Raw genomic sequence first — 14,493 nt, forward strand, 5'->3', positions numbered from 1 at the left:
GGCCTCCCAAAGTGCCGGGATTATAGGCATGAGCCACTGTGCCCGGCCGACCTCCAATGTTTTGGGAGTGTGACACTTCGGGCATTCACCCTTGGCTGTACAGCTCACAGAGAGTTCTCTGCCACAGGGTCTAGGTTACTGCAGCAAAGTGTGTGGCAGAAAATCCATCCTTGATGATATATCTAATTTTCTGACAGCAAATTATACCGGAAGATCCAGTCTCAGTTTCTCACCATTACATTATAGTAACATAATGATTATCATTATAATAAATATGGATCACAAAATTTTTACCTGTGTTGCTTTGATACCATTAAGTTGCACTGAGGGCATTTTTATCCATTTCAGTGGAGAGTGGAGAGCTCTCCAAGAGGTTCAGCCTCTAGGAGGTGTCGCTGCAAGGGCAGCACCTGTGTTTCCTGCCAAATGTTTTCACCAGGGGCCCTACGTGGAATCCACTGTGGACAACTAAAGCCCAGTTAGTCTGGGGCAATGGGCAAGCTGCTTCATAATAAAACATCAATTGGCTGGATGCCTTTCCATGGAGATTTTCCGGCCAGAGTCTTATGAATTGTAAAGACCAATATTTTGCCGTGGAGAACTAATGACATACGATTTAAAAGAGCTTCAAGAAGTGGAAAGGACTCTACGTGTTCATGATGTTAATAATCTTAACAACTATTATCACAAGTGCCCTATAGATAAATGAACAGATAATGGTCTTGGAAATACACATAAAATACAGGCTGTCAACAGAACTGATAAAGAAAAACAAACCTTCATTTTTGTTTCTAAATATTATGTTGGTTAATATGAAGGGAAGTGCTTATGAGTTTACAAAGCAAGCTTTAAAACCTTTGTGAGATGACACTGTATGCTTGATTCATCCAACCACAGCATCTGCAGCCTTGGGAGGAGTAGAACAATTACAGGAGGAATGCCAAGAGAGACAAAGAGCCAGTTTTCAGCGTTTGACCTAAAAAAAAATGGGCCCCAGAAGAAGGGGAGCTCAAAGCCCATCCATAAACAAATAGATTAAAAAGATAATAAATGATGAACTAGACACTTTGCTTTAAGGAGAGGATCCAGGCTCCAGACTGTCTCATCTGGGAGGCAGAGAGGCTAGGGTCACTTCTTTAAGGAAGGGAAGGCCAAGGGGCCTCTTGAGGCTGTAAGAACCATATGGGAGGCAAAAGAAAATTTCAGATATGGCTTTACCTCTGCCCCAGGGAGCTGAGATGGAGATAGGCCTAAGCCAGCAGATTGTCTTTGCCCATTCCAGGTGAGTTAGCCTCTGTTTTAGTTTTCTAAGGATGCCATAACAAAATACCACAGACTAGGTGGCTTAAACAACAGAAATGTATTTTCCCACAGTTCTGGAGGCTGGTAGTCCAAGTTCATGGTGTCAGCAGGGTTGATTTCATTCTGATGCCTCTCTCCTTGGCTAGCAGACGGCTGCCGTCTCTCTGTGTCTTCACATGGTCTTCTATGTGCATGCATTCCTAGCATCTCTTTCTCTTCTTATGAGGACACCAATCATACTGGATCAAGACCTACCCATTTAGCCTTAATTGTCTCTTAAAAGGCCCTGTCACCAAACACAGTCACATTCTGAGGTGTACTGGAGTTTAGAACTTCAACATATGAATTTGAAGGGACACAATTCAGTCTATACCAGCCTCATTAGGTTTTTGAAGGGTTGTATTCAATTTCTTTCACTTTAACATATGGCAAGGGGTCTTACCACTGTCAGCTGTCTGCCCACTGCTGGACAACTCACCAGCAGAAGGGATTTCCCTTGAGCTTTTGCTCAGTAGAAGAGAACTAAGTTGTGTAGACCACTTTCTCTTCAATCGCCAGGATTCTTGAATCTCCCCAGATGGCCTTTGATTTATGTTGGCCAACAGAGTATGGCAGAAATGACATTTAACAGGTTCTGGCCTGCACTTCAAGAGGCTGTGGAGGCTTCTACTCTCTTTTGGAACCCTGTTGCCACTATATGAACAAGTCTGCATTAGCCTCCTGTAGAATGAGAGGTGGAGGCCACATGGAGCCAAGATCACCATTCCAGCCCAGAACCCAGACACGGGAGGCAGTACAGCCAAGATCAGTGGAACCAATGCAGGAGCTGACTACAGACGCCTGAGTAAGTCCAGTAGAGACCAGAAGAACCACTCAGCTGAACCCAGCCCGAAGTGCTGACCTGCAGAATCGGGGGTTAAATAAGTGGTTCTTGTTTTAAGTCACTAAGTATTGGAATAGTTTGTTATACAGCAAAAGCTAACAGTACACAGGGCCTAAAAGATATTCTCTTAGGCTCAAGTGGTAGAAGCATTGTCAAAGTCATGGAAAGGAGTTATCCGAGACCAATACCATGTTCTTACTAGTGATAATAGTTTGGAGTTAGGGGCAAGGGGAGCAGAAGGCTTGGGTTTGGGCACATCAATTTTGGAGAAAGGATTCCGGAAGTTTACTCTATTTTCAAATATTGCAAATCAGTGGTTTAAAAAAATTTTCTAGAAGTGGAAGCTTCTTTTCAAAAGAAATATTACACAGAACCTTCAATGTATGAAATAGATACAATTTCTAATTTATTGATACGAATCTAACATATGGTCAAATACATAAAATTGTTTAAAAAATTAATCAATGAAAAGGATAATATGATTATTAATGCAAGCATTCAAAATTGGATGTAAGGGGAGACAGGAATAATCTTATTTTAGCACCCAATCAATTTCTATATATTATTTTGGTAGCAGAGTATTGAAAATCCTGATAAACATCTGTAAGTAGTTGCAGCAGAAAACAGCTTTTAACAGCTCACTTTGCAATCTCAGGACACTCCTCAATTAAACAAAGATGAGAGGAGAAGACATCTGTCAGCACAGTTACTGGAGGCAGGATCATAATGATGCATAACACAATTGGGTGTAGGTTTTCTTAAATTATATAAAAACTACCTTAAAGTATATTTACTCAAAGTGAAAATTCAATCAATCATTTGCAGAAACTGTGAAGCACCTCCCAGAAGTTCATGAAGCATACTTGGAAAACTGTCTGATATTTCATTAGGGTAGACTTTGAAGAAGAAATTTGGAAGATGTGCAAAGCTTGGAAAACAGAGTTGCAAGGAGGTCTTAGGGGCCACAGACTCCCCCTCTTCCTTTCAAAAGCAGGAACTGAGGCCTGGGGAAGAAAACCCTTTTCTCAGGATTTACACACAGGTATCTTCGCTCCCAGTTGAGATCTCTTTTTTCAGGAGAAAGAGACATGAACCCGTGAAGGAGCTGGGTCCCCATCAATTTCTTTTTTACGCTGTCACAAAAAGACTAAAGTCGCTTTAAAGGAATGTCCAAATAAAGATTCTTATTTCCTTGCGAGGATTTTAATAGTTGGTATAAAAAGTCTGCACATGTGAATTTATGATTGAATTTGCTTTTTAAAATTCTTATTAAAACCTTAGAGCAGCAGCCATAGGAGTCAGTGACTGTAGCAGACATGAGTTGAGAAACTTTCTGGTATCATGTTAGTCACTATAGCCCCTCCACCACCCTGTCAGTCTGCATTTCCATCTTGGTTTGGGGGAACTGCTCTTCCCCACTCTGAGCCACCTGTTTCCAATGGCTCCACCTCCTTGGCATCAGTGATTGGTTGGAGGGTGGGCATCAGCCTCCATCTGGGCCAATTGTAGCCCTCTGAAGCCTGGCTGTATTCCCAGACCTGGCCAATGAGCATCTTTGCCCAGGATCTTTCTTTTTGGAAATCAGAGAAACCTTCTCTCTCTAGTCCCAAGGCTTTGAGGACATGGGCCACAGGAAGGGATGAAGATAAGCAGATGAACTATGGAAAGAGAGAATACAAAGACACAGAGTCCAAGGACTCTTTTTTTTTTTTTTTTGAGAGGGAGTCTCGCTCTGTGGCCCAGGCTGGAGTGCAGTGGCACGATCTCAGCTCACTGCAAGCTCCACCTCCTGGGTTCACGCCATTCTTCTGCCTCAGCCTCCCGAGTAGCTGGGACTACAGGCGCCCGCCGCCACGCCCGGTTAATTTTTTTGTAGTTTTAGTAGAGACGGGGTTTCACCGTGTTACCCAGGATGGTCTCGATCTCTTGACCTCGTGATCCGCCCGCCTCGGCCTCCCAAAGTGTTGGGATTACAAGCGTGAGCCACCGCGCCCGGCCCCAAGGACTCTTTTTAATGCTGTGAGGGCAGTTCCTCCTGCCCTTACTGAGGTTTGGTTACTGAGTCTAAAACTTCCTTTTCTTCCTACAGTGAGTTTGAATTGGGTTTCTGTCACATGAAACCGCAGAATCCTGATGAATGTGGGGAATACTTAAAAAATATAATGACTTATTTGCTAGTGATAGAGACAGGAGACAGCTAAGGGTCCCCGGCGAAACCCCACCTTCAAGCCTAAAACAGCCTGAAGGCTGAACAACCGGACTGCTGGTCCCAGATGAAGCCCTCCCTTTCCCAGCTGATCGTTTCTTAATCACGCCGACCTGCGCCTGCGCACTGGGAGGATGGGGGTGGAGCCTCGGGAAGTTCATCCCGTTTGCGTGGGGAGGAGCCTGGCCTCTCCTGTTCCTGTGTGGTGACCTAGGATTCAATCTGTGAGGCGGGAAATTTGCTAGCGGGACCCTTGCTCTGCTGAGAGGTATCTTTCCCTTTTCCTTTTTGCCCAGTAAATTCCGTTTTCCTCACCCTTCTATGTGTCCGTGAACCTAATCTTTCCTGGTGGTGTGAGAAGAGCCTGGTTTTAGCTGAACTAAGGAGAAAGTTCTGCAACAGTAGGAAAATGAACATATGCACAGGATGCAGATTTTGCATGAAGCTTAAGGGAAAAATGGACCTCACCACCTGGACTCAGTGGGATCCAATGACCCCAATTACAAAACTGCAATGAAACTCTGGTTAACAAGGGGCTGGATTTGATTATGGAATTGAGGTTGGTCAATTTAACTTTTCTCCTATCTCTGAGTGCTCAGGGCTGCATGGAATGTGAAAATAAGCAGCTACTGGTTGTGCATAATTCTGAGCTGTGAGTTAACTATAAATGGGGTTAAAAAAAAGTACATGAGCCAGCTCTGGAGGCAGATAGACATACTTTCCCTATGGGATTTATGAGTATTCAGCCACTGAAGAAAATCAGAATTATAAAAAATTCCATTTCAACTGGTGAAACTGAGACCCTGTAAGGACACTTGAATTGGCCAGGAGAGACAATCTGTCCCTCCGTATATATTCCATTTTGGTTGGTATCATCAAAAAGATTTAGCTACAACCTATGGAGCTCAACCCAGGTGTTGACGATTGAAGGCAAATTTGCAATCTGAGAGCTGCGCTTCACTTGCCAGGGCTGAACAGCTGTTTTTCTTCAGTGGACATCTTTCCTATCCCATCAACCTCTCCCAAGCTTTTAAAAATCTCATCTCTTTCCACACCACCTTGTTTTTCATGATTCAGCTTCTCAGTCCACGTACCCTGTGCCAACACTTCTTAAATTTCTTTTTTACGTTCCGTATTTTGCTGAATTTTATTACAGGCTCTTGGCTTCTTAGGAACAGTACTCCTCTACTATGCTGTGTTCCCTGGGGCCTCTTAAATTTATTATCTGGCTTATTGCTAGTGAATTCAATAAAACAGGCTTTTCCCTGGGACTTGACTTTGCCTCTTGCTCAAGCCTGAGTCTACTGGCTGCCCCCAGTGCTTGGTCTCCAAAGCCAGGCTGCAGGGATTGAAAGTCAGGGACGCTGCCATCTCCACAGCACTTCAAATTCGGTTCTGTCCTGATTTCACATTTCAACTATAGGATGTTCTGCCAAGTGACAGGGCACAAAAAGAGCTAAGCCTCTTTTCTGTACTGTGGTTTTCATTAAGCGCATATGTGTGTGCCTGCCTATAATAACAGGTGAGAACTTATGTCTAGTAACTTCTGTTCTGCTACAGCTGCAGCTGTTTAGAATGTTATCCCTACTTGGCTTTTGGCCATATGCAAGCCTACTTCAGCAGAATCCGCAGGCTCTCATCAGCCTCTAGCTTAATGAATAATTACAAAAAATACAGGTCAGCACCTGCCAAGGGGGCAGAGCAGGGATAGCTTTGGCTAAGTCAAGGTCTCTGTATTTCCCATTTTTCTTTAATGCAAGACTTCTTGGCTGCTCTTCCTCAGAAAGCACAGGAAGCTGAAGAAATTCCCTCTTTTCTTGGCAAATGATGCTTTCTCAACTTTCCTTCATGGCTTTTTTTGACACTGATTTTATTTAGGCTACTGCAATAAGAAGAGGACTCCACATACAAATTTCAGAATGTCTCAGCAGGGTGGTTTTGCTCTAGACTTCTACAGGGAGGAGTAGACAAGCGGGATGATTTTACAGTTGGAATTGTTTTTGTTCAAGGCTATTTTCAAAGAAGATAATAAGCCATTGACTAACAGCCCCCAAATCCCGGTGTCATCTGTTTCCAATGATTTGTTCCACAGATATTTACTCTGGCTCTGAAACAGCTATATTAGAGTGACCAGGGCAAGCTGGGGGCTTTCCATGCCAAGGGCAAGTGACCATTCCTTCTCACATGAAGCTCCAGACAGCTTCCATGAAGTTACAGCTGGACATAGTGGACAATCAAAAAATTATATGGTACATATGGAGAGGATGTATATAGTCAGGGAGGGACCACAGTGGGGAGAGGTATTCAGAAAAGCCTTCCCAAAGGAGGAAAAGCTGGGATATCTGGGCATCAAAGGACACAGGGTGGTGGAGCTGGTGGTTAAGAGCATGGATTCTGAAGCCAGACCCTTTGGGTATAAACCCTGCCTGTGGTTTTCTAGCTGCCTGACTTTGGGCAGGTTACATAACTTTCTCATTTCCAGTTTCCTCTATAAAACCAAGTAAAGAGCAGTACTGTATTTGTCTTCTATTGCTGTATAACAGAGCACCACAAACCTAGTAACTTAAAACAACACTCATTAATTAGCTCACAGTTTTGTAGGTCAGATGTCCAGCTTGGTGTGGCTGTACCCTTTGCACGGGGACTTAGCTGAATTTAAGGTGGTGTCTAGGTTGATTTCTCATCTGGAGGTTCTGGGGAAAAAAATCTGCTTCCAAGTTCATCCTTGCTGGTGGCAGAATTCATTTCCTTGTGGCTGTAGGACTGTAGTCCCTGTTTCCTTGCTGGCTCTCAGCTGGGGCCAATCTTAGCCTAAAGGTGGCTCCTATCCCTTGCCACATGGCCCCTCCATCTTCAATCAGCAATGGCTCATCAAATCCTTATTCTGCTTTGAATCTCTCACTTTTTCTCCTTTCATGAGCCCAAGAAAACTCTCTGCTTTAAATGGTTCATGGATTAGGTCACGATAACCAGATAATCTCCATATCCCAGGGGTAACTGGTACGGGGCCTTAATTACATCTGTAAAATCCCTTTATAGCAGTACCCATATTAGCAGTGGGCTGAACAACTAGGAGAGGTGTGTATGCCAGGGCTGGAAATCTTGGAAGGCTGTCTTGGAATTCCATCTACCACACGCACCTATTTCTACAGAGGTTATGAGGCTTAAAATAAGTGTATGTCATGTGCCTGGCACATAACAAGCATGTTTTAGGTAGGAGCATTTGCATGCAAAAAAATTAGCCACTTGGGTTCTCAGGATTGATGAGAACTTGGCTGTGGTGAAAGAAGAGTGTTGTTGGGAACAGTGGAACAGCCTCTGATTCTCAGCTGAAGGGCTTCATTTTGATCTATTTGGAAGCAGGAAGTGCCTGTCTTTCCTGGATGAGTGACACCGACGCTCTCCCTGATTTAGGTTTTTGCTGTGGCAACGGCAGTGAGGACAGGCTGTGGAATGAGGGAGAAAAAACCTGACAATGGCCTTCTGGACTGGCCCTCTCAGAAACCATCTGCTTGGAGCCTTTGATTCTGAGAGGAGTGGCGAGGTTTCCTCTAGTTACAAGTTCAGGGATTTGGAAACCACTAAAATAATATCTTTTCCAAAACTAGTCCAGCAAGGCTCTAATTGGGAGAAATGGGAAATGGAAGTCAGGCTCCCCACTCCCTCTGCTAACCACACACGGGCCGTGGTTGAGGTCCATTTCCAAATCACAGGAGGCCGCTTCCTGTCTTAGCTTAGCATCATTGGCGGGAGAATCCAACAAGGGGCCAAGGCCCTGTTGATTCTGGGAGAGAAGCAAATGGCCACCATCCATGAGTAAGAACCTGGACTTTCATCCAGTCTGCGGGTTGAATTGCCTGCTCACAAGAAATCTAGGTTCAGAGCATTCTAGGGCAGGCACAAAATAAGCAGGACAGAGATAAAAAGATGGGGGTGAGAATGGAGAGATTGTATTTTTCCTTCCACAGATGCCATGGTGGGGCTGGGGCAGGGAGGAGCTTATCTTCTCCAAGCTCCTAGACGAGGCAATTCTTGTTTCTAGCTGAATTCCTTTTCATCTCTCCTGACTTCTTCTCCACCCTTCTCCTCTATCTGCCTTGGCTTGTGGATCTTCTCAAAGCATCCCCCAGAAAAACTTCAGCCAACTTACTCCCTTTGACCAACTGTCATTTTTGAAAAGCTGCCCAGTCTCTTTGCGGTGATTTTCAAAGAGAGACCCAGGACTAGGTTTTCCTTCAGTGACAGCAATAGGTAGGAGGAGGGGGGAAGAAGACAGGAGCTTCTGATGTGGGAAACCACACACACTCACACCCCTAAGAAATGCTGAATCTGTAATTCCAAGACAATATAACCTTCCTGACATCTGAGGAAGATGTCAAGAAAGAAAAGCAAAAACTCATACTTGTGTTGTAGCTGCTGGAGTTTCTACACTAGGGAGATCTGACCGTTTGACCTTGCCTGTCAAGACCAGAGGGTTACAGAGAGACTGACCAAAAGATATGTGGCCAAAAGGCCAATGATATGTGGGCAAAACTGGCCAAGCTGATCAGCTTGACACATCAAAAGACAGATGTTGTCTGACTTGGGCAGCTTGTGGGCCAGAGAAGAAATCCAAAGCTCAGCATCTAAGAATGCAAAGGTGAGCAACAGTGAACCATCACCTGTGCTCCAGGTAAAGCCTGCCTGCCCTGCGTCATCACTTATTCAAGCGAAGGACTAAGAGCAGCACAATTCTGCCTTGTTAGTGTATGGCCTGAAAGTGAAGACTTCATTTCCCTTCTTCCCTGTGCACTTTCCTCGTCACTATTCAAGACAGGTGCCAAATGTGTCATTATGCTTGATGGAGCCTGGCATTGGCTGGCTGGCTGTGATCAGCAGCTGACCACCTGACAGAAACACTTTCCCTAATTACATTTTTAACTTGGATTGTGCCACACTTAGTTACATTTTTGGGGGGAAAAGAAAGGAAGGGAGGGAAGAACAGTGAGTGAAGGAGGTTTGCAGAAAGCTTCAGGGCCAGATAGCACACAGACAGCCCACCTTAAAAATCAACACGTCTTCCCATTTGTAACTTAACTAAATGTCTAACTGTTGACATCCAGTGAACAAATATTAATTAAAAACCCAAGACATTCAAAACTGTACAAATGTCATCTTCTATTGTGTGAAATCAAAAAGGAACGTGTGGGTGAGTGGGGAGGTGGGGAGACACACCATAACCTACCTCTAATTGGTAATGAGCTTGAATTGTGGAAAGATACTTTCTGACTTCATACCATTTCTTATTAGTATGATGGTCAAAATTACAAAAAAAAATCACTCACTCAGACTAATGGTCTATTCTGGGCAAGTGGCGAAGAACACTGATTTGGCTTATTTTATTCTCTGTACCTCTCCTGGTGTGGTGGACAATTTGCTGATATAATTATTTTGGATAGCACTTCATGTTAGGTATTGGCGTGGAGGCATCCACATTGTTTTTTTGAGATGGAGTCTCACTGTGTTGCCCAGGCTGGAGTACAGTGGTGCGATCTCTGCTCACTACAACTTCCATCTCCTGGGTTCAAGCGATTCTTCTGTCTCAGCCTCCTGAGTAGCTGGGATTACAGGTGCCCACCACCATGCCCAACTAATTTTTGTATTTTTAATAGAGATGGGATTTCACCATATTGACCAGGCTGGTCTTGAACGACTGACCTCAGGTCTCTGAGGTCTGCCCGCCTCAGCCTCCCAAAGTGCTGGGATTACCAGTGTGAGCTACTGTGCCTGGCCCACATGTTTATAAATCACTAGATTTTAAATATTGGCAGGGCTACAAACAAGGAGAGCTTGTCTGTGCAAGAGAAAAACAATTAGCAAGGTCCTTCATTGTTTCTTCCTCTTCTGTCCATTCTATTTATTTGTTTGCTGCTAGGATCTGGGGGTGTCCTCGACCCTGCACACTATAGCAGGCCCCCTGTCTTCATTAGCACTGCTACATCCTCATATTTGGCAGGGAGCACTCTCATTTAAGGTAACGAGTGATTCCGTCTCACAACAGAACTCTGAGTGTGGCTCAAATTCACCCTGGCTAATGAATCTTCTGTATGTTTTTTTTTTTTTTTTCTGAGGCAAGGTTTCACTCTGTCACCTAAGCTGGAGTGCAGTGGCACGATCATGGCTCACTGCAGCCTCAACCTTCTGGGCTCAAGCAATCCTTCTGTCTCAGTCCCTCAAGCAACTAGGACTACAGGTATGTGCCACGACTGGCTATTTTTTTTTTTTTTTGAGATGACATCTTAACTATGTTGTCCAAGCTCATCTTGAACTCCTGGGCTCAAGTGATCCTCCCTCTGCCTTTGCCTCCCAAAATGTTGGGATTACAGGTGTGAGCCACCCTGCCCGGCCTTGTGTTTCATTTTTAACCCTGATATAAGTAACAACACATCTGCTTATTAATATGTTCATGTTAACGTTTACTATCCAGTTTGGGTGGAGGGAGAGTGTTCTCTGCCTCTGAGGTCCAGTTTTAACATTTATAAGTGCAGCGGGACCTCCTGTTATGGCCCACAAACCTTACCTGGGAAAATGTCACATTTGACCAACCACACAAAACTACTCTGTGATCTCTGAATATAGCAAGGTCACCAGCCCCCACTTGATCTTCTGTTAAATGACCAAGATCATTTCTGGTCAGAAAGTATGTGTATTTTTGCGAGGTTTTTTTTTTTTTTTTTTTTTTTTTGGTCTTTGTTGACACATAATGGTGTAGAAATAAAGCTTAAAACTGATTGTAGAACAGCTTGGTGAGAAAGATTTTTGCTTTTCTGCCATAATATTCCCCTGGACTTTGCTTCGGGTCCAAAGTAACACCGGGAAGTTTAAAATGTGACTAAATGAATGCTGTTCACATTTACAAAGCAAGTGACTTTGTCCACAGTCTCTCATTCTCAGATCCATAGTAGACATGTAGATACTTTTTCTAAGGGCAAAATTTCCTGGTTCACTAATCCAGACTTCCATGTGATTGACGAAATACAGATAATATTGAAAATGACAGTGCCTGAGAAGCAATCTCAAACTGCCTTTTATTACTGCACACAGTTAACGTGGAATTGAGAATCACTTTCTTTCTAACATAAAATCATGAGCCATAGAGTTACTACTGAAATTCACCACAGTGATTCAGCCAACAACTCAACTTCTTCCTTTGCAAAAATTTCTGAAGGTTTTTTTTTTCTCCCTCCAACCTCAGCATTACAGAATAATGAGCAAACAGTTAAATTGGCCCAGCTCTGAGTTTCAAGAGAGATTTATGGTCTGCTCATCCTCTGGAGGGACTATAAAACCACCGATGACATCTTACTTTGAAATCTCTTGTATTAAGTAAAGAGATGGGTGTGGTGCAATAGTGAACGCTGCATATGAGTGGTATTTAGACAAGTTCTGTACTTCAAAACAGAGTCCTTAACTCATAGGAAGCCTTCCTGCCATTAGCAAGGGATCTCAGTAATGAGCGTGCTGCCTTCCCCAACACCCCCATCCTTTTCCAAAAAGATTCTTCTTAATTTTATCCTAAACATATTTGATATTTTTTCCTCTGTATTTTGCTTTGGGTTTAAAAAATTCCCTGGAAGATTTTTATCTCCTCTGTGGAAGCATCAAGCCGCAGATCCAACTCAGTCCAAATCACCAGGATCATACAAGATGATAAAACTGCCTTCAAGTTGTAATACTTGCTGGAGGGGCCCAAGCTGCGTTTTAAGTGTGAACAACGCGGTGGCTGCGGCAGAGAACTGACCATTTACTTCCTGCCCCACATGACCCCCTTGTGATCTCTGAAACTGGGCAGAGGAATAAGGAAAGGGAAAGAACTGGGTTTTGGGGAGAAGCATGCTTTCTGGAAGGCGCCCGGGTTTACCCAAAGAGCACAGTTAAGTGCTGAATTCCAACTAGCTCTGGAGTCACCCTGTTTGGGGCCTCATTCTGGAAACCCAAAGTCCAGCGGCAGCTTTCCTCCACATCAGGACAGAGAGGGGTTTGAGAGTGGATGAGGGAGCGGGAGTGGACGAGGGAGCAGGAGTGGGGCTCAGCGACGACCCAGGCACTCAAGGGGAGGGGCTGAGAGCGTTTCTCCGCTGCGCGGCTGCATAGAAACTTTTTCCTCCCACTATCTGACTCCGGGACTGGACTGTGAGGTCTGCAACAGCTGGTGGGGTTCGGGTGGGGAACACACCCTAAGCCCAGCGCCAGGGCTGGAGCCGTGGGTGGAGTCGCTGCAGCCCTGGGCCGGGGGCGGCAGGGAACTCGAGACTGGGGCGCGGGGAGGCCCCGGCCGGAGAGCCCGCTCTCCCGCGTCCCGGGCGGGGTCCTCACCTGTTCCAGCGGGCCACCTTCCTCCTGTAATACCGCAGCGCTTCCTGGCTGGCCAGAAGCGAGTCTTCGGCTCCCACGAGAGGCGGCTCCTCCGGGACGTTGTACAGCGGGTGGACGAAGAGGGCCTGCAGCTTGGAGCCCGAGCCGCTGCGGCTGCCGCCGGCCGGTTCAGTCCGGGGCTCGGCTCGGGAAAAGTTGTGCACTATCGTGCCGGGGTCCGAGGCGGCTGCGGCCAAGTCTGGCGCCGGAGAGGAGGCGCGGCCGGTGCACGGGCACCCCCGCGGGCCCTCCCGGGGCCGCAGCTGGCGCTGCACTTGGGGCCAGAGGTGGAAGTAGAGGTCGGCGGAGAGCAGCGCGCCCAGCAGCAGCAGGGTCAGCAGGCGGTCCCGGCGCAGCCCCGGCATGGCCCAGCCGGGGCGCGGAGCGGCGGGGCGTGCCGGCCAAGTGGGACGCCAGGGGCAGGCCGGCTGTCTCCGGGGTCCCGGGAGGGGTCGCCGGGTGCGGGCAGAAGAGGCGCCTGGAGTCCCGCGGGCAGGCCGGGGTCAATGAGACCGAAATTCTCCCCGCGCAGGCTAGTCCCCCGTGGAGGGGTGTCGCTCCTGAACTTGGGGCCCAGGTGCACGGAGCGCCGGGGCTCTCGGAGTCAGCGGGCGTCGCTTCTCCGCGCCGAGTGAGCCGAGGGAATGGGGTTCCCGGGGTGCCCGCTTCTTGTGCCTTTTCTCCCCTGCGCCCGCCCGCCCGCCCGGGCGCCCGCGGCAGGTGAAGGGCCTCGGGCGCGGGCGCCGGCTGCCACCGCGGGCAGACGGGCGACGGGGCGGGGGGCGACCGCTAAGAGCAGCGCGGAGGGCGGACGGAGGCCGCCGGCTGCAGAGCCCGGGGCGTCTCTCCTGAGGATGCTGTCGCTCGGCGGCGGCTGCTAGTGCTCCCGCGACTCCTTCTGCGGGCGGTAGAGACGCCAGTGCCTGTGGCTGGCACGGGCGGCGCGAGTGGGGAGTTGGCGAAGCAGGAGCGGCTCCGGGGAGCTTGTCTGTGCGCCTGGACTCCTAGAGGCAGAGGTAGCGCGGGGCCTCCCGGAGCCTGGCCTGGCGCCGGCACCCCGGCCCACTCTCCGCTGGCACCTGCCTCTGGCGCAGCTGACGGCCAACTCCCGATCCGAGGCCGGCGCTGCCCTTGCACCTTGTCACCCACCCACTGCCTGCGCCCTCCCTCTCGCTCGGGCCTCCCACTTTCCCTGCCCAGGTCTCAGTCCAGTCACTTTAACAGACTCACGCGAGGGGTCCGAAGCCTCTTTTACCATTTCTATTATTTTTAGGAAAAAAACCACCACAAGCTCCCTAAAACCCTTTTTTTCTTGTAAGCTTTGCCAAATGAGTGTGTGTTGGGGGTGGGGGGAGTGGGGGTGGCAGTGTTGGTATCTGTTCTTTGTTTGTGTTCCGTTCCACCTCTGCCCCCCTGCAGAGCGCAGGACCCACCAAGATTCATAACAACTACCTACCACGTGCCTAGCACATAGTAGGTGCTCAGGAAACACGCTCTTGGTGAAGGAAAGCGCTTGACGTTTAAAAGTAAGGTATCAGTTTTACCTAGAATCTTGCTAATTTCCTGTTTGGAAGGAGTTTGATTCCAACTCTGCCTGTACTTTAAAAAGAGGAAATGTTTCTTGCACTCAGGGAGGGAGGCGCCCTGATGACCCCACTCCGAACTTTTGAGTTTAGCCTGGTGTGAAAGTAGTCCACCCAAATGAATC

General features: G+C 47.2%; 1 protein-coding gene across 1 annotated transcript in view; it reads right to left on the reverse strand.

Moving 5' to 3' along the window:
* Window positions 1–13,421, reverse strand: part of FAM20A (FAM20A golgi associated secretory pathway pseudokinase) — a 66,931-nt gene extending 53,510 nt beyond the window's left edge. The window contains exon 1 of the mRNA XM_032178514.2: window positions 12,747–13,421. Coding sequence (XP_032034405.1) covers window positions 12,747–13,150 — 404 coding nt within the window. The 5' untranslated portion in view covers window positions 13,151–13,421. The remainder of the gene's footprint in view (window positions 1–12,746) is intronic.
* Between the last annotated feature and the right edge of the window lie 1,072 nt (window positions 13,422–14,493).

The sequence above is a fragment of the Hylobates moloch genome, unplaced genomic scaffold, assembly GCF_009828535.3.
Source record: "Hylobates moloch isolate HMO894 unplaced genomic scaffold, HMol_V3 SCAFFOLD_15, whole genome shotgun sequence".
In the NCBI taxonomy this organism is placed as follows: domain Eukaryota; kingdom Metazoa; phylum Chordata; class Mammalia; order Primates; family Hylobatidae; genus Hylobates; species Hylobates moloch.